General features: G+C 43.9%; 1 protein-coding gene across 1 annotated transcript in view; it reads right to left on the bottom strand.

The window, feature by feature from the left end:
- LOC310830860 (uncharacterized protein) overlaps positions 1 to 19,281 on the bottom strand; it is a 45,167-nt gene that overhangs the window by 14,512 nt on the left and 11,374 nt on the right. Inside the window, exons 13-18 of the mRNA XM_083710695.1 lie at positions 18,494 to 18,626; positions 16,742 to 16,784; positions 5,128 to 5,223; positions 3,946 to 4,003; positions 1,899 to 2,034; positions 615 to 826 (exon numbers count right to left, since the gene is read on the bottom strand). Coding sequence (XP_083566821.1) covers positions 615 to 826; positions 1,899 to 2,034; positions 3,946 to 4,003; positions 5,128 to 5,223; positions 16,742 to 16,784; positions 18,494 to 18,626 — 678 coding nt within the window. The remainder of the gene's footprint in view (positions 1 to 614; positions 827 to 1,898; positions 2,035 to 3,945; positions 4,004 to 5,127; positions 5,224 to 16,741; positions 16,785 to 18,493; positions 18,627 to 19,281) is intronic.

Below are 19,281 nucleotides of genomic sequence, written 5' to 3'. Positions count from 1 at the left end.
CAATTATTAAACCTATGTTACTGAAAAGAATGACAAGGCAAAAAGATTCCAGTTGCCACACAGGATACTCAGGCACTCAGTTAGGCCACTTAACCATTGGCCTCAAGGTAAGAAATTTGACAGCATATATAGGTAGCATTACATGTCATTTCCTCTAATTGCAAACCCAAACACTGTGTCCAGATAGCTATGGTCTCAAAATGGGGCCAGTGAGAAGGAAGAGAGAGGCACCAACATGATTGGTAGGACCCCATGGCTTACACAGGTCCAAAAAGAAGGAACTCCGTCCCCAACCTCCCCCTCCCCCCAAAAACCATGCAAGCAATGCCTTCCTATTCAAACACAGAAAACAGCCCAATGAGGACTGAGTATGCTCAGCAGTAACATAATGTTGGGTGTTGGAGGTGGGGGAAGAAATGAGTGGATCAACAAATCCTGGTAGAGGACATGGGGGGCTGGATTGAACCCTGAAGTGTTTTATTGCAGCTCCAACCTAATTTTTAACATCTTGCATGAAATAGGTGAGAGTATTTGCAAGCGTCTGATTTGTAAGAGAAAGTCATGTGTTACACATTATTTTCATTCTTCCCCCTACATCAACTCAATCGACTTACTTGGCCAGAAATTCAGCTCTTGTATCTTGGTATACTTTGCATACGTTCTCTCCATCTGGCATTACAAAAGGAGGAATGAATCCAGAAGTTTCATTTTTATGAGTTAGAAAGCAGTCATTTCGTTCGGAATCAACTTTGCCACAACACTCAGTAAATCCATATTTCTCTGCAAGACCTTCTTCATGACAAATTTCATCCAGAAAAACAGTACGCTGAAGGGGAGATGCAAAAAGTTTTCATTTATTAGACATACACTCGCCTGTTTACTTGTTGCAGTTATATCAAATATCACATGTTTTAGGGGACATCTGTATAGTTGTCTTAAATTGTAAGCCATTGTTAAGTGCATCTAGGCAGCTGTTTGTATAATCAAGTTTACATTTTATAAGAGATTTAAAGAAGGACAATTTCCAGCTAGTTTTATGGAAAAGTCAAGTTTAGTTTATAAACCACCATAGTACAACATTTCATGCATAGTACCTAATACAACTTGTTTCACATGTTTGTTCACATATTACACTGAACCCGGGTACAAGTTCCTCTGCACATGTATAAGTGTGGGAAAGAGTGTGTAACTCAACTACTATGTTCATAGTTAGAAAAGGCAGTCATTGAAAATTACATGTGATAAACTGTACTAGCTCAACTATTTCTCTACACAGATACGCATGTTACGCATGTGTGAACACCTCTGGGTAAAAGAGTGTACATTTGTTGATTTGTTCAGTTAGGGACCTGCATCCACACTGTGGTGTGTCCTGCAAATCAAGTTGTCATTAAAGGTGAGTCCTCTTTATCCCAGGCGGGAGAGAGAACCAATGGGGAATTAATTACTATTTCTCCACAGCTACATGTTATGGAAGGCACTGCCCTGCATCAAAAATTTTGTAATTAAGTGTGGCAGGTTGTCAGGAGAGAGCTTAGCTCAGCAGTGGGCCATATTACCATCAATGTGCACATTTGCTACCAATATGCCTTGCCAAGTGCACATTGTTAAGAACAAGCACCTTATGACAACTGGGCATACTAGGCAGACTTTTGTCTGATCCAATATGCCTAGCTCTGTGCTTTTAAACCAGGTATGTCCCCTATTTATGACTGTTGCGTGCATCTCTACATAAACTAGTTTCTTTATAAGTGGAATGTTTTCTGTCTAAAGTTCCCGGTTTGGTCATTTAATTTCATAATCAATCAGAAGAGCATCCATGATGGTCCAGGGCTCCAGACTATGCAATTTACCAATATTTCAAATCATAACCTTCAAATTTAGGTCCCAAGGCTTACCAAAGGCTTTTCACAATCTGGGGTTGCTTGATCATCACTAGAACATTTCTTGGCGAGCTGTACAAGATTGTCATTCAGTTTAGCCACCTCATCGTATGAAGCTCTCTGCAGATTCTGAGACGACAAGCCGATGATGCTGGGAAAACATATTTGTTTGTTTGTTTGTTTGTTTGTTTATAGATAGGAATATTTATTTACCGCTGTATCATAAAAATATATATCACAGCAGTTTACAATATAAAAATATAAAACCAGCCTCCAGTTCTGGTCTGCCTTAATGGAGGCAGCTCCCATGAAAGTAGGAGATTGTTGGTGAAGGAAAAACAAGGATAATTGAGGATAATCTTCCCAGTTCCCCTCAGGGACAGGGGGGAATGGGCTTCACTTGCAGTTCATCTCAATACTTGGTTCTCGCTCCGGCATGGAATGTGGGAGGCAGGGAGGCACTGAGTGCAAAAGCACTTTGCCTGCTGATAACTATCCTACTCCACCATTAAGAAGCAGAGGCTTAATTTGAACTAAAGTACAGGAACGTGCTGGAAGAGATGAGATCATAAAATTTGGAACAGAACCAGCTGCAAAGTCATTGAGGTTTGAACTTGAGAGAAGACTTCATTCAGTGCAAAAGACGGTGTGGGGGGAGGGGAGCCTACAATTTCTTGAAATAAAGTTGTTTCTCTACATTTATGATTTGGTAAGCCTCTCTTGAATATTAGTTCAATTTATATATGTGCAAGTGAGGAGGGATGAAACTGGATTATAGATATGGACTATAACATTAAAGAGAACTGTGTGCGTAAAAAAAGGAAAAAGTAAGGGAAGCTCTATTTTGCAGAAGGGTTTCGATGGAAACTTAGAGCTGAATCTTCACCATCCTTTATTATCTATGGTGTGAACTGAACAATGCTAAAAGGACCTGGAATATAATTTAATTGGAAGTATAAATGCTTATTTATCTTCAGTTGAATGAAAGGATGAAAGAAATCTGCAAGCTTGCCAAGGTTCATTACTGAGTCATCTGCAGTTTGACAGACTACTCTTCTTCCCAGGCTGAGAGGGTGAAAATGGTGAAAACAGGTTATTTATTGGGCCAGAGTGATTTTTGCAGCTGTTGTTAAAGTTGCAAAACAACAAAGCACAGGATGGAGCAATGGAGAAATTTCTGAAACAACAATGGGATATTAGCTCTACCCAAGGCATGATGGAGAACAGCAATATCCAGGAAAAGATAGAAATATCATTTTACAAGGTCAGGAAGAAACACCACGGACAAAATAATTGCGCCACACACAGAAAGAACAAGAACATAATTTGAGTGCCTCACTTGTAGTTCATTTAATGTGTCAACACGAATAGAAGTTATTAATATTGCAGCTCTTGTATAAGGGATTATTATTTCAACTGGAATGTAATTCAAATTAATAAGATTTTGGAACACAGAAATAAAGAAATAATCAAACTATCAAATCTAGCATGTGGGGGGCCACCTAAATTATATAATTCAGTATTTGAATGATTGGTATTAGTAATTGTATAATAATTTGATATTGTTATAATGAGGCAATGATTGGACTGTAATTGAAATATATATGTACACACACACACACACACACACACACAACCAAACAATAAAGTAAAAAAGATAAAAACAAGTTAAAAGCAAATGGGAATTAAAACAAACATGAACAGACCATTGTTGAGAATGTACTTTTAATCAGTGACGAACCGTATGCTAGTGCCATCTAGGTGGACATGCAGGGGGTGGGGGTGGAGGGGAGGGGCATGGAGGGAGCCCACTGTGACTGTGCCCAGGACCACAGCCCCTACAACCCCCCATGCTATGCCACAGTCTCCTTCAACAACACCCCCCTGATTTTACACAATTCCACATAATATGTGTCGAGTCCGGGAATGTGACACCCATGTAAGTCGGGGGGGGGGGATGCCTGTATTAATCCTTTAATAGCCTTTGTATTTATTACTCCTTTTTGTTTTTGCATGTGAAGACTGGAGGTCATATCAAGGAAAACCATCTGAAAAGACTTACATGCCTGGAAACTGACCCTCTGCTATTTTAATGAAATGTCTGAAGGTGTCATGGTGTTCTGTAAAGAATACAAAAATCAAATTTTCAATTGAGACATCTCACACCATTGGCAGTTTACCATACAGTGGTACCTCAGTTTTCGAGCATCTCAGAAGCCAAACGATTCAGAAGCCGAATGCTGAAAACCCAGAAGTAATTGTTTCAGTTTCCAAACGTGCCTCGGAAGTCAAACGGCTTTTGAGGTGCGTTTCTCAATTTTTTCAATGGATTTTGCCGACTGCCCATTGATCCTTGGTTTTCAAACGTTTCGTAAGTCAAATGTTCTTCCGGAACAAATTACGTTTGAAAACCGAGGTTCCGCTGTATAAGGTCAATACCACACTATGGCGTGGAAGAGGGTGGTCAGAGGGAGAAGGTATTTTATATTTGTTTTGAATCCCCATAATAGTGAATGGAGAAAAATGTGCTTCAATTTTCAGAAAACAGATCAGATCTGAATCCAGAGGCAAATTTCAGAAGAAGGTGGATGACTTCCTGGAGTGAAATATCCATATACAAACTTAATCATGAGGCTGGTGCATATCCTTATTATATATACAGAAGTGTTTCTTACATAACAGTCCTATACATATGGATATCAATTCATATGATAACAGCCAACATATCCACAAAAGATTGCAAATATTGCAACATGCCCCCAGAATGCTTCCTCTTTGCCGTGTCCAAAGTTACTAACTCTTAGTTTGGAGAGGAACTGACTGTGGAACTCTCTGCTGCTTTACAGACAGGGAGCTAAAAAGGTACCAGGTGGAGACACCCTTAAAGGCCTTTTAGCCTTAATGACTTTATTATGTATTATTAAACACCATATTTATTGTGCACTTTTTAAAGAATCAATGATACTTTTAAACTGATAAATGTTAAAATCAAAAGGATTTAATAATAATAATAATAATAATAATAATAATAATAATAATAAATAAATAAATGAAAACCTCACAATGGACTGAGCCCTAGTCTTTGTTTAAAATAGCATAATGAAGCCAGCAATAATCTGACCATTCCAAATAGCTAGCTAGCTAGCTAGAAAGATAGATAGATATAGAACTATGCATATATTATACATAAGCACAAAATTAATAAGTTTAAAAAACAAACATATCACAAACACCCACAACATACCTACATCCCGGTACCTTCTGGGCAGCTGTTTAGACTCAGCCGAGCTTATCAAAAAAAGACAAGAAATTAATGTGACCCACTTCATAGTTTCAAATTATTGAGGGGCTGGGATGTGGAAAGCAGCAAATGGGTAGATGAGCTTTTTATACTTTTGTGCATGCATGTTGGGTTACTGTCACATTCCCAATTAGAATCTCAGAAATACTCCTGCTAATAATTATCAGACTGCCAGGAGGTAATGCAAACTTTGTTTGTTACCCGATAACTCTTAGGTCAACTTCCCCCCCCCCCCCCATCAATATTCTGTCCAAAGGTGAATTGAATTGATGTGAGTGGGCCTGGTCAATTTAAAGAGCTTAAGTTCAATGGTATCGTGTGTGACATTTGTTCTCAAGGCTGTTGAAGAGTAAATATTTGCCCTTTCAGAACAGGGGCTGAAAATCCAGACTGGAATCTTATTCATTAATCTATGAAAGTCAGAAAAGAAATGTCTAGTGGAGCTAGAGATTTTCAGACCAGCTGTCTTCTGATGACAGAAATCCTACTATTTTAATTTTGTTCCCATCCCACACTGATGTTTTACTGTGTTTTATATTATGTTGGAAGTCACCCAGAGTGGCTGGGGCAACCCAGTTAAATGGGCAGGGCAGAATTTCATTAGAACTTTCTTTTTTCTGGCTCTCACTTTCCATCAAATTATTATTGCAATAATGCATTGAAGGGTCTTGTTTCCATTAGAGGGGAAAATGAAAGCGCTTTGGGCTAATCACGTAATGAAGAAACAGTGAACCCTGTATTCTTATTTTAGACAACATCTGAATGTGTCTCAACAGACACTGCTTTAGATTGATATGCATTCTTCCTTCCTTGTTGAGGAGGCCCTTCCTGGCCATTGGCAGGAATTTACTACAGAAATTTCTTTTATATTCAGCTAAAGTCAGCCATGATTCCTGCAGCACTGAGCAAATATAATATAATCCAACTTCCTGTTTACATAGAAATGAACAAATCCGCCAATTTCAGTTTCTCTCTCTGTCTTTCGCCACTTGATTACATTCAGCTCCTAAGGTGTGAGAATCACACGTGGCACTCCTGCTAAATAGCTAGCTGGGCATCTGCTTCTTCACACCTCTGCTCTGAGGCACACCTCCAACTGCTGAGACAAGCAGTTGGAGCATCTGCACACCCTGCCTCCTCCAGCACATTTAAACCCTCTCTTCTAATATGGTATGTGGAAGTAACCAGAAACTCCCCCTGTGTACATTCCCACCTGCTCCTCTTGTTTTTAACCCCTCCTTATACTTGGAGGCAGGGAGAGGAGCTGAGGAGATTCGAACAGCCCAAGTTAGTGTCTTCCACCTCTGTGTTTTCCTGTTTCTGCCTGCCTAGCCTTTTCCTCTTCTCCCTGCCTCACAAGTGGCACAGAACCCCACAAATCACTGGTCCCTCCCCCTGGATAGTTCTGCTGTGCCTCTGCCTCCTCTACCCACCCTTTGGACTCTTACCTGTCCCTCCTTTCCCAATGAGCGGCAGCTTGAAATTGTGCAAGCCTTGAAATGCTGGTTCTAAGTATCTGAGAAATGCATTTTCTAACATGGATCTTCTTCCTGCTGTCCATGGGGTGGCGATGGGGAGACTAGCATATGTTTTTGGCCTCCCTGTAGGGTCCCTCAGACTTTCAAATTCCTTGGCTAGTTTCTATAGGGATAGGTGAAGCTGAAGAAGTAGCCTTTTCATTAACACAATATATCAATCTTTCCTGGTTGAACACTTTATCTAGCCACGTATTTTACAATTCATAAAGGAAGGATAGCAAAGATTGATAACAAAGTCGACAGCAATGAGTGGATTTAGTAAGAGGTGCAGGCAATGATCAAGTATAGAATTTGATGGAATGTGTCCTCAGTTTAAAAAAGGAGATTCCTTCTTGCCTTTCCTGGTTAAAAAAGATATTCCCTTTTCTGGAATGGTTTACCAATTCTACAGCAAAAATTGGACTTGGTGGGTAGTTTGTAGCTCCTTTGCCAGAATCTTTGCAACTTTGTGAGTCCAGAAAAACCACTTTTCATGGGTCTATCTCTTTCAACTCACATGAGTCTAAAAACAACTACACCCACTCAAAGATGCACAGATCTTGCTGGTGAAAATCTGCTTTATTAGGCCAGTATGGACCCACATCTGCAAAGGCATGCATATAATCAAGCTGAAAAATATAGTTCTGACTTACCATGGATCTGACACAATGCAGCAGAACAAACAGAAAACAGTGTGAGAAAGTAAGTACAAAATAAGCAAATTGACAAAAATGTTTCCACTCTTTAATATAGAGCACAGGAAAACAAATATAGAAATTGTTGTTAGTTAGAAAGTGTGTTCTTCAAAGGATTACATTTGGCATGCAAATAGTGATTTATATATAATAAATGTTTATAAATTATTTTTAGTTTTTTTGATGGAAATATAAAGGTAATCCATCTTTTGGCCATTAGAAATTGGGGAAGAATTGGTAGAAGAGATTTGCATTCAACTTCCATAATGCTGTTTTCAATTCCTTATTCCTAATGCTATAGATTAATGGGTTCATAACTGGTGGAAACATGCAATAGAACATAGAAGCAACAGGATCCAAAAGCTCTGTGTCACTTGATGATAGTGACACAGAGCTTTGCTTCAGATAAACAAATGAACCACTAACAAAATATAAAGATATTACAGTAAGATGTGGCAAGCAAGTTGAGAAGGCTTTTTCTTTTCCCTGGGCAGAAGGAATTTTTAGAACTGCACTGAAGATTTTAACGTATGAATAAACTATTACAGCAAGGTAGATAAAGGCCAGAGAGTCACCAACACAAATAATCCAAAATACGATGAGATATGAGTCAGAGCAAGCAATTTTGAATAACTATGGAATTTCACAGAAAAACTGACTGATGTCATTAGAACAGAACTCAATTGTGAATGCACTGCCAGTATATACTGTGGAATAGATAAGCCCAGTAATCCATGCACTGATTGCCATTTTGACACATGCTTTTCTGTTCATCACAGAAGGTATTGGAATGCCAGATTGGCTAGAAAGAAGTACATGGGTTTGTGAAGCTGAGGACTGAAAATTATGACTGTGATGTTGATGAGGTTTTCAGTGACAGCAATCAGATAAAGGATCAAGAATGTAATGAAATGAAATGTCTTCAGTTCCTGAGTATCAGAGAATCCATGCAGAAGGAATTCCACCACTCTAGATGACTGGTTGAACATTGTGTGGCTATGTAGTACCTGCAAAGAGATGGCACAACCATTTTAGAGAGGAGGAGGAGGAGGAGGAGGAGGAGGAGGAGGAGGAGGAGGAGAATGTTTTGACGCATGTTCCCCAATGTGATCAAGTAGGTTGATGTAATGGTTCTAAGGGGGTTGCTCGTGCGTAAGTTGCCGCCACTCCTGGCTAGGTTGCCTGGTTGAACCCTTTCTCTCTGGACAGCCTTGCACTCGTGGCTGTTTCAGTCGCTAGCAGAATCCGTCAGTGGGCGTTTCTTAAACTTCTTCCAGCAAAGAAGTTCTTTGACGCCAAGTCTCCTCCTACTCTCCCTGCGCAGAAGTGCTCTCCCCACTGGTCTCCGGTGAAGAGTCCTGGAGCCTTGTCTCCGATTCCCCCCTCTGCCCCCCTTCACCCTTGGTGTTACGCTGATTTCCTTCCCCAGCAGATGGGCTGCCTCTCTCTCTGCTGGGACCCTCTCTGGCATCGCTCTGGAGCCTTCCCTCCGCCTCTGGCTCCGATGGCAGTTCCCTGACATCCACCTCCCGCCCAGGACCCCCTCCACCCCCGGCCCGACCTTCTGATCCAACTTCGTCCCTTTCCTCAGCCAACGATGCGGGGAATCCCCTGAAGGAGCTGTCACCATCCTCTGAGGATTCAAAACCCGCTTCCCACCCACTCCGATCTCTTCCCGTGGGGTGGGCCTCCCAGTCTGATTCCTCTCCCTCAGACTCCTCCCCTCTCTCCTCTTTGGAGGCAGGAAAACCCACAAAGTCCTCTTTATCATCCCTGGTTCCAAATTCTTCCTCCCAGAATCTCGCTAGTGGTTTTGGTTTATCTGGGAACAGGCTGTGGAATTCTTCCACCAGATACCCCTCATTGATTGCCTCAGCGGGGACCCACGTGTTTTCTGACCTGGGTTCTTCCTCCCAAGCTACCAAGTACTCCACCTGGCGACCTCGCCACCTTGAATCGAGTATTTCCGTGGCTTGGTTGTGGTGTTCCCTCTCCTCTACCTGCGGGTGGGTGGTGACCCCTCCCTCCCGCCCCGGAAATTCCCGCCCCTCCCTGTACGGTGAGAGTAGGGACCTATGGAACACCGGATGTATCTTCATGCTGTCAGGTAACTTGAGCTTGAATGCCACGGGATTCACCTGCTGTGTTACCTCAAAAGGTCCCAGCCGCCTTGGCTGCAACTTCTTGCACCCTCCCTTCAAGGGTAACCCTTGGGTTGACAACCACACCTGGTCTCCCACCCGTATGGCCCCCCCTCTCGACGGTGCTTGTCTGCCTGCCTCTTGTAAACTTCCTTGGCCTGCTCCAAGTTCATCTTGAGTTGCTGGTGCAAAGCCTTCATTTCTTCCACAAACTGCTCTGCCGCAGGGACACTCCATCCTTCCTCCCCTCTCCCCTGGAAGGCTCTGGAGTGACACCCATAATTGGCCATGAACAGGGTCATTCCCGTGGACACATGTTCAGCGTTATTGTATGCAAATTCAGCCAGCGCTAATTTCTCTACCCTTCCTCACCCGTGTTAAAATGTCGTCAATCCTGGGCATTGGGAAGGTTACGGGTTCTGACACCAGGTTTAAGGCCCGGTAATCTACAACTAATCTGGGCTGATTAGCCTCCTTTTTGTCCACAAAGAACACCGGACTACCCCCCCCCCCACCGCCTTGGATTCCCTTATGAACCCCCTCTTCAGGTTCTTGTCAATAAATTGCCTCAACTCCTGCATCTCCCAGTCGGACATAGCATACATAGCATACTGGCAGCTGAGCCCTTGGGAGTAAGTTGATTTGGCAGTCAAAGGGCCTATGGGGGGTAGTCTATCTGCCTCCTTCTCGCTGAAGACTTCCTTCAGGTCAGCATATTGTGGTGGCACCTCCCCTTTTCGTTCCACGGCTAGCCCAGCCACCCTGGCCACTGTCATCCTTGGGTTCTCCCCTCCTAGACAGTGTTCCAAGCAGTACACTGACCCAAAGGTGACTGACCGCTGATGCCATGACACTACTGGATCATGCAGTGCCAGCCAGCTCATTCCCAATATTATTGGGGGTCCTGCCAGTGTGGCCACATGAAAGGCGATGGTCTCCGTGTGCCTGGAAACCCTCATGCACATTGGCAGGGTCTGGTGGGTCACTCCCCCCCCCCAGAAGTTCCCTGCCATCTATGGTGGTCACTTGCAAGGGAAAATCAAGGGGTAGTAGGTGGAGCTGGTGCTCCAGAGCAAAGTCTCTACTGAAGAAATTACATGAGCTGCCCGAATCCAGCAGCCCCTTAACTTTGACGGGGTGCCCATTTGGGAGTTCTAGCACCACTTCTATGGCTATAGCTGCTTTGGGGGGGTCAGGTTGGGGCACTTCTATTGGTTGCTGGCCTAGCTGCTGCCCCCTCTGGTTGGCAGCCAGGCGTTGTCGTTTCCCTGCGCCTGCTCTTCCTCCCCCTTCTCCTCACAGCCGGCAGCCCCCCCACCCCTTGCCAGGCCTTTCTTTGAGGGCAGACCTTAGCAAAATGTCCTGGTCGCTGGCAGAGGAAACACTTCTTGGTAGTTTTCCAATCCTTCCCCTCCCTTTTGCGACCTTCACTGGAGTTTGAAACCTCGCGCATGCGCACACCATCAATTTCCATTGGCTCCGCCGCCTGGGAAGGCTGTCTCGGTATCTCAGGAATGCGGTAGTCATGGCAACGTTCCCCTCTCCCTTCGCGTTTCTCCTGAGCCTGCGTTTCCTGCCGTACTCCAATAGCAAGCACAGCCTTGGTCAGTTGATCCATAGACCGTGGGCGGGGTGCGCGGGACAGCTCGTCCTTCACCGTTGGGGACAACTCCTCCTCAAACAACATTTGAATCGGTTCAGAGTCCAGATCCCACCCGAGCCGGTGGATTAACATCGCAAATCGTGACCAGTAGTCTCTGACGGACTGGCTCCCCTGCCTGCACCCCATCAGTTCCCACCGAGTCACACTTTGCTCCACTTGACTGGAATACATGGCATTCATCGCCTGGAAGACTTTCTTAAGGTCCTTCAAGGCATCATTTTGTGTAGCCATTAGGGGCCCTGATCCATTCACGCGCCCCATCCTGCAGATGCCCCACAATGTATGCCACCCTCTCCCCGTCATCCGCAAATTCATCATGCCGCAGTTCCAAAGCGTACTCTATTTATGTTCGGAAAGCATTGTAGTCCTGGGGCTTCCCACCAAACTTGTGAACCAGCCCTGGTACCTTCCTTGCGATGGGGGTGGGTTTGACCTGTGCATCTTGAGCCCGTCTTTCGTCCAGCCGTGCCGTCAGGATAGCTACATGCTGCTCCAAGTCTCTATTCCTCTGTGCCAGACTTGGCATCGCAGCTGGTTCCTCCGGCTCTCCGGCTGCCCCTGTTCGGCTCATTGTGCTATTTCTCAGGCGCTCCGCATAAGCAATGTCAGGGACTGACGGATTGCTGTAATGGTTCTAAGGGGGTTGCTCGTGCATAAGTTGCCACCACTCCTGGCTAGGTTGCCTGGTTGAACCCTTTCTCTCTGGACAACCCCCCCCCAAAACTAGGTGCATCCTATGGGGCGGTGTGCCCTATGGGGCGAAAATACGGTAGATCCAGGAAACTTTGTGCTAAGCACCTTTCAATTTGCTGGGGATGAGAGATCTAAAAGCGAATTACAGTACTGGAGTATCATTGCCTCAACAACTGTGGCCAAGCTATCCCAGTGCAAGCAGCTATTATGATACCAGCCAAAACTGGAAAAAGGCATTTGAATCATCCCACAGCAACTATGAACAAGGAAGGGGTAGTAGCAGACTTTGGGGGCAATCCCTGTATGTCTTTTCCCATGTGAGGTTTCCAGTATGCATAAACAAAGAGGGACAGACTGACTCATTCTCTTCAATGTCCTAGTGGAATAAGGAAGTGCTGGAAATAATATTCTCTTTATTGAATGAAATGGTACCATTCTTGGTGACCTTGTGACTTTTCTGCACATCTAAACTTTGCAGACTTTGGACTAGAGAATCCATAAATATGTTTCACTTGGAATAAAACTTGCTTTTTATTAATAAGGTCACCAGCAAACAGACTGTTGGGATACTGCCAGGGAGACAGAGTCCATCATGACCCCATGACGTCTCCGTTGCGATCCATCGACCTCCCGTAGACACGCAGTATCATTCAATTAGCGACATGAGTTCCAGGAATAGCTTGCTACATTCCAGAGCTGATGCACACTCTATCAACAGAATTTGCACAGTGAAAGATGCACGCAGGAGAGCATTATTTACAGCTTTATTCAGCGTTGGTCAGAACAAAGAAAACATGACTGCCTGCTTCAATGTCTCAGGCACACAGAGAGAAATGAAAGCAAAGACACAACAGAAACATCCTGTGAACAGGAAATACGCAGGCTGTGACACAAACATCCTGCTCCCTTTTAAGGTGGAACGGAAATATCCTAACAACGTATACCATGAGATTGACTTACCAAGCTGTTTACAGGTAGATCCTGGGTAATTTCATGCATGTTTACATGTTTCTTTTTCGTGCCTGATTGTGACCTGTGTTTTCTTTCTGGGTAGCCACTGTGATTTGCCTTTTCATCTGTGTATTATATTCTTTTCTCTCCACAGCTGTTTGAGAGGCTCTCTCTCTTACTTTTCTCTGTACTGGTGGAAGAAAAAAGGAGATGCTGCAATGAATTTTATCCATATTTATTTTCATCACTCCCAGGAGTCTAATCAAACTCAAAAGAAAAGACTCATGGGTATGTGGTATGTTTGTATGTGTTTTACTGTTTACATGTAAAAACATTCCATGGAGTACCAGATGATATAAATTCAAGCAATAATCACAATGTCACATGGGGTTTCTCTCTTTCTTGTTCCTTTGCCATTGACAGTCTTGGGTTTGCCACTAAATAATGTGAAAAAATGCCTTCGAAGTAACTGCTTTTCAGAATCATCCCTACAACAAGAGTGTTTGTTATGTCTATAGAGACTATTAAAAGAGGAAATTTGGCTCATATGAAATAAAAACACCTGTTTTTTCTTTCATTGACACCCCTCATCCAACAAATTTGGGAAGCCTTTGAAGTAATCCAAAATCCTGACAATCTTGTTCATAGTGAAGCAAATGTGTGATGGATGCAATAGACCAGGCATGGCCAAACTTGGCCCTCCAGATGATTTGGGACCACAACTCCCACCATCCCTAGCTAACAGGACCAGTGGTCAGGGATGACGGGAATTGTAGTCCCAAAATATCTGGAGGGCCAAGTTTGGCCATGCCTGCATAGACCCTACAAGCCTTGGTTCCATTTCAGAACTGTGAATTAATAACATATCTTAATATCTCAACATCTGAGTTCCCTCTATCTTGTTTCTTTCCCCCCTTATGTGTCTTAAGATCCCAGGTGCCCTTCCCAGCATGTACATCCATGCAGCACCCAGCCAATCCATTTTACATCCCAAATGTGGGATGCACTTTTGACCATATGACCTATGCTCTTAGGCTCTCGTGTGAGTAACCTTCTGCCACACAGAACTGCATGGGAAGCTTTCGTGGATATGCTGGGCTCATGGTCGCAGAAGTTTATTTTACTCATATGAGGGGCAGGGAGGCATTGCATGGTCCTTGGGTAGAGCTATAACATCCTCACAGCCTGTCCCTACCCAGCCAAGAAAAGGAGTCATTTTGCAGAATATTCTCCTGCTAGGACCAAGATGGAGAAAATAAGAAAACTGAGTCAGAAAGCAGAGATTCTGGGCTGTTATCCTTTCCCTTACTAAAGGGAGAAGATGGTTTTCTTGAATGCTTCCACACATATAAAATTACTATATGTTTAGAAAATGTTCAAACCAGGAAAAAATGGTTTTGCAGGGCCTTCATCCTCAAGTGCTAGCTGTATCCATGGAGGGAGGGGTTTTGTGTGTTACAAGAACATTGTCCCTGATATCTTATTCCATACAATCCAGTCCTGCCCTTTCAATCTATAGCCTGACATGAGGCAATGAGTAGAACTGAGTAGAACTGACCTGCTGCCAGGGGCTGGTAGCACTCCAAAGAGTGTGGGGTAGAGGCAGGGACCAGGCCAGATACCCAGGAGAGGTGATTTGTGGGGTTTGACACCACCTGCAAGGCAGGAGCCAGGAGAGGACGGAGAGTCGGGGCAGCCTGAGATGGAGGAAAGTGTGCTAGATGTAGCAGAAGAAGAGGCTGTTGAGCCAACAGATGGGTCAGTAGACTCCCCACCTTCCCCCCATTCTGCTGTCTCCTAGAACCAGGAAGGTCTTGAAGCAGCAACTTCCATGCAAGAGAAATATCAGGTTGCAGGCACGTAACCCATAAGGACAGGGTATGTAGGCTGGCAGTGGAGGATGGAGTCTCCCTGTTGCTGCAACTATTCCACAGGGCCTGGACCTGTGGACATTTGCCTTGAGGCTAGAAGTGTGTATGAGCGTGTATCCGGAGCACTGTGGAAGCTACTGTACACGCTTTTCTTGTCAATAAAGACTTAACTATCAGAGGTGTGCCTTACTTGGCTAGGAAGGGCAAGAACACCTAAATCTTTTTCCATTCATCCACACAAGATGAACATCTCAGATGGGAGTCAGGCTGCAAACATGCTTAAGGAATCTGGGACAAGATAATGGTAAAGGAGCTGGCACATCCATGTTGGTGGGAGCTCTAGAATTGGTGGGTGAAGGTGAGAAGCAGGTAATGTGGCCTGCTGAATTGCTCTACACACACACCTGAAAAATGTCTTCTGGCAGCAATAGTTACAGAGTGCCCCAAAAGGTCCTACACCCACCCCACTCCCCCACACTAACAGAGTATCCATGCACAAAATCACAGCACATATGTTTTAGCTCTGATTAAATGAATCACTGGACTGCAAAAGGGATGTTTATTTGTTTAAAGACTTTATTCATTCTCGACAGTATGACTGTCATGAGAGATGAAGATTATGGAAGAATCACATCCTCATTTCCTTTGAATTAGAAGGGTGACATTTAACAAGGGAGCAAGCATTCGAGGGCGCTTGAGCATATTTGGACTTTATCTCCAGGATTCTTCCATTGCTGAGCTAGAAGAAAATAAGAACCAATAAATGTTTTGCTGCAGTAAGCGAGAACAAGTCCCAAGGCTAACTTGCAGAACATTTTAGAAAATAACAGCTACCTCGCTCAATTCATACAGCCCCATTACTAGTTACATAAAGATCTTCCTGTAAGACTGAGTTGATTCGTCCCACTTAAGAATGTTCCACTCATAATGAGGGAAGATAAATTCCAGGAAGACTCAGATGTGAGTTTGGGGGGACCTTGTACCATTCCAAGTCTGAATATCAAGTTGAAAATGTGGGTGCTGGGACAGGGGGTTACTTGAATTCAGATTGTGCACTTGATAATGTAAACAGTTAACTGCATGTAGGAACAATGTGTGTTTGTTACCATGCATTTCACCTGAATGCTCTATATTGCCACTGACAGACTTGGGCTTGCCACTGAATAATGTGAAAAAATGCCATCGAGGTAACTGCTTTTCAGAATCATGCTCACAACAAGAGTGTTTGTTATGTCCTTAGAGACTATTAAAGGAGAAAATTTGGCTCCTATGAAATAAAATCAACTGTCTTTTCTTCCACTGACACCCCTCATCCAACAAGTTTGGAAAGCTTTTGAAGTAATCCAAAATCCTGACAATCTTGTTCATAGTGGAGCAAATGAGTGATGGAAGCAGTAGACCCTACAAACTTTGGTTCCTTTCAGAACTTTGAAATAATAAAATCTTTTGATATCTCAACATCTGCATTTCTCTGTATCTCCAAGGGAAGTGTATTATATGAATCTGGAAGGCATGCTTACTAAATCATTCAGATATACAGCCTTCTGTCATAATGTAATTATGCATTACACTGAATACATGTACCAGTTGTGTCTACATATGTACAAATGTTCATACGTTTGTGTGCAAGAGCATATACTTCTTTGTGTAGCTCAGTTATTGTCTATACAGGGGCACAGACTATATACCTGTTGAATGATACAAGTGATTAACTATACTAGGGTTTGCCCCAGTTATTTGTGAACACAGATATTGTATGCAGATTGCGTGCTCATATAATGTAACATGAACATCCATAATGTCATGTTTGGCTATGGATATGTATCAGGCATGTAGCTAAAACAACAGAGAACTAAATGATTCTGGAAGGACACAGAACAATTCACTAACTTTCAATGCAATCATAGTCCCCCGTGCATAACTGCCTCCACAGCAGGTACCAGTTAGGTCTTTTCATCAGTACTAAATCACGGAGACACCTTGACACAAGCCTCTCTTCCACATCTGCTCACCTGAGATGTTTAGCTTTCTCCAAAAGCAGTTCGGGTCCTTTCAATCAGTTTGGGACCCTGGAAGAAAAACACACAATTCCCTCAGACATATTGTTAAGGAAAGTATTCCTCATAGTTCTTTCACTGGATGAATAGTTAATCATGCTAGTTTAACAGCCTCTCATAAATTATATGGAGAGTCAATTCTTCACAAGCAAGGAACTTAAAACTCTGTCTCATCACCCACAGTCTCACTTTAATTGTTCAGCAAAAGCAGCAATTACAATTCCATATGTCCAGAGCATCACATTCAAACAAAGAAACATTTTGTTGTTGTTGTTCTCTTGCTCACACCTTAACCTTGAGACCCAGTTCCTGGTTTCCGGGAAACTCATTGTTAGTTGTTTGTCTACTAGATTTGGACAAACTGAACTGTATTGAAGTGATTCAGGAAAATCTGGGCCTTGGTTTAGCCAGGCCCCAAATGGCTGCAATTTGGACTGTCCAAAGCAAACTGGGGCTGTCAGAGGGTGTAGTACCGGGCAGGAAGAAGGAGAAAGTATGAAAAGGAGTGACCTAATAGGCAGTTATGTCTTTGTGGGAAAAGTGGGTAGATGCCAGTCCTATTCTGCCTCTCCTTCTTCCTGCCAGACTCTTCCTTTTTCCTGTCCCTCAAAGCAGCACCTCACAAGGTCAGATCCTCCCACTTACCAGCTGAGCAGTATGGGTTGCTACTCCTTCACAAGTGGCTTCCCTTTCATGCAGGGAGACCACACTTGAAGCAGCAACAAATCTTTTGCTGTACCTTCTCAAGCAGCCTCCTTGTGTGCAGGGAAGTCACTCAACAAGGTGCAGTACCCCACAGGATTAAATCCAATGGGAGGGGGGAAGAAGGAGATGCAGCATCTCCTAGCTTCTCCTGCCCCTTCCTTACTTATGGGAACAGATCCAGGGTGGGATAAGTGGTTCACAGAGCAGCAGAGGGTGGTTGGCCCAATCTAGGGATTGTAGATTGGGACCACAGGATAGGTCAGAGGTGTCTATGAACAGCCCTGTTGTCTACTGCTATGGTAGCTCTCAATCTTCTCTGTAGCAACCCAGTTCAATAGTAACCTACCATTTTGTGGCCAATGGTTGGTGGTGGTGGTGGTGAGTGTGTGTGTGTGTTGAACACAACAGTATACCATCAAATGCTTCCCATACACAAAAGCATCTGAGCTAGAATATATTTCCCTATTCCCCATTTGAGTATTCTGGACTTGATACTTCTGCACTTGATTCTTTCTCTGCCTTGTATTCAGTGCAGTCCTAAGGACATCTGCTCACAGTAGTCCTCAGGATTATCTTGATTCCGAATTAGTATACTCACGGCTTTCTCTAACTGGAACTCACTGGGACTCAGTTCTGGCACCTCTCAGGTGGGCACCATTGCCATTATAAAAGAACAAGGGAGGTGTTCAAGGTGAGTTCTGGCACCTCTTTTTCTGGAAAAATAGCACTGAGTGTCCTCAGCGAAAATTTAAGTCACATTTATTATCTCTCATCTAGTCTCCCATGCCTTCTGCTCATGGTGTTGCTAGTTGCAATCCCACTAGTTGCATCCCATTAATGAAGACATCTGGGGTGTGTCTTCTCAGAGAGCTGCAGAAATGCCTGTTTGCCACACATCACTGACTAGGAGTTCAGGGCCACACATTCATATTCCACCACATGCCCATAGGCTTGTCACACTGCCAGTGAAAGGAAAAAAAAATGCTATGGATACTTGTCTTCATTTTAAAAAATACCTCTGTTTCAAAACATGTCTTATGGTCAGCAACTTCGCAGCACTGTGTCATCATGCCTTGGAAATCTACAATCACGCCCGCTAGTTGCTCATCAGTGATTGTGGGCTTGTGCTTTATCAAGTCGACAAGCTGCCTGCAATGACAACAAAAGTAAGTTGGGGGATGGAATCATTAGCCTCATGAAAAGTGATGAGAGAGTAAAAGCAGACCGAGCATGTCCTTTCTTCAAAGCATCACTTCAAAATTGGGTCATTATAATCACTTTAGCTCACCACTAGGGATATTATGTGGGACGTGGGTGGCGCTGTGGTCTAAACCAGTGTTTCCCAACCTTGTGCCTCCAGATGTTTTTGGCCTACAACTCCCATCATCCCTAGCTAGCAAGACCAGTGGTCAGGGATGATGGGAGTTGTAGGCCAAAAACATCTGGAGGCACAAGGTTGGGAAACACTGGTCTAAACCACAGAGCCTAGGGCTTGCCGATCAGAAGGTCGGTGGTTCGAATCCCTGCAATGGGGTGAGCTCCCATTGCTCGGTCCCAGCTCCTGCCCACCTTGCAGTTCAAAAGCACATCAAAGTGCAAGTAGATAAATAGGTACTGCTCTGGTGGGAAGGTAAACGGCGTTCTGTGCACTGCTCTGATTTCACCAGAAGCAGCTTAGTCATGCTGGCCACATGACCCAGAAGCTGTCTGCGGACAAACACTGGCTCTCTCAGCCTATAGAGCGAGATGAGCGCGCAACCTCAGAGTTGTCCACGACTGGACCCAAAGGTCAGGAGTACCTTTA

This window comes from Podarcis gaigeae (assembly GCF_964106915.1).
Source record: "Podarcis gaigeae genome assembly, chromosome: 13".
Taxonomy (NCBI): domain Eukaryota; kingdom Metazoa; phylum Chordata; class Lepidosauria; order Squamata; family Lacertidae; genus Podarcis; species Podarcis gaigeae.
The sequence above is the reverse complement of the archived record's forward strand: the minus strand, read 5'-3'. Positions and strand labels throughout refer to the sequence as shown.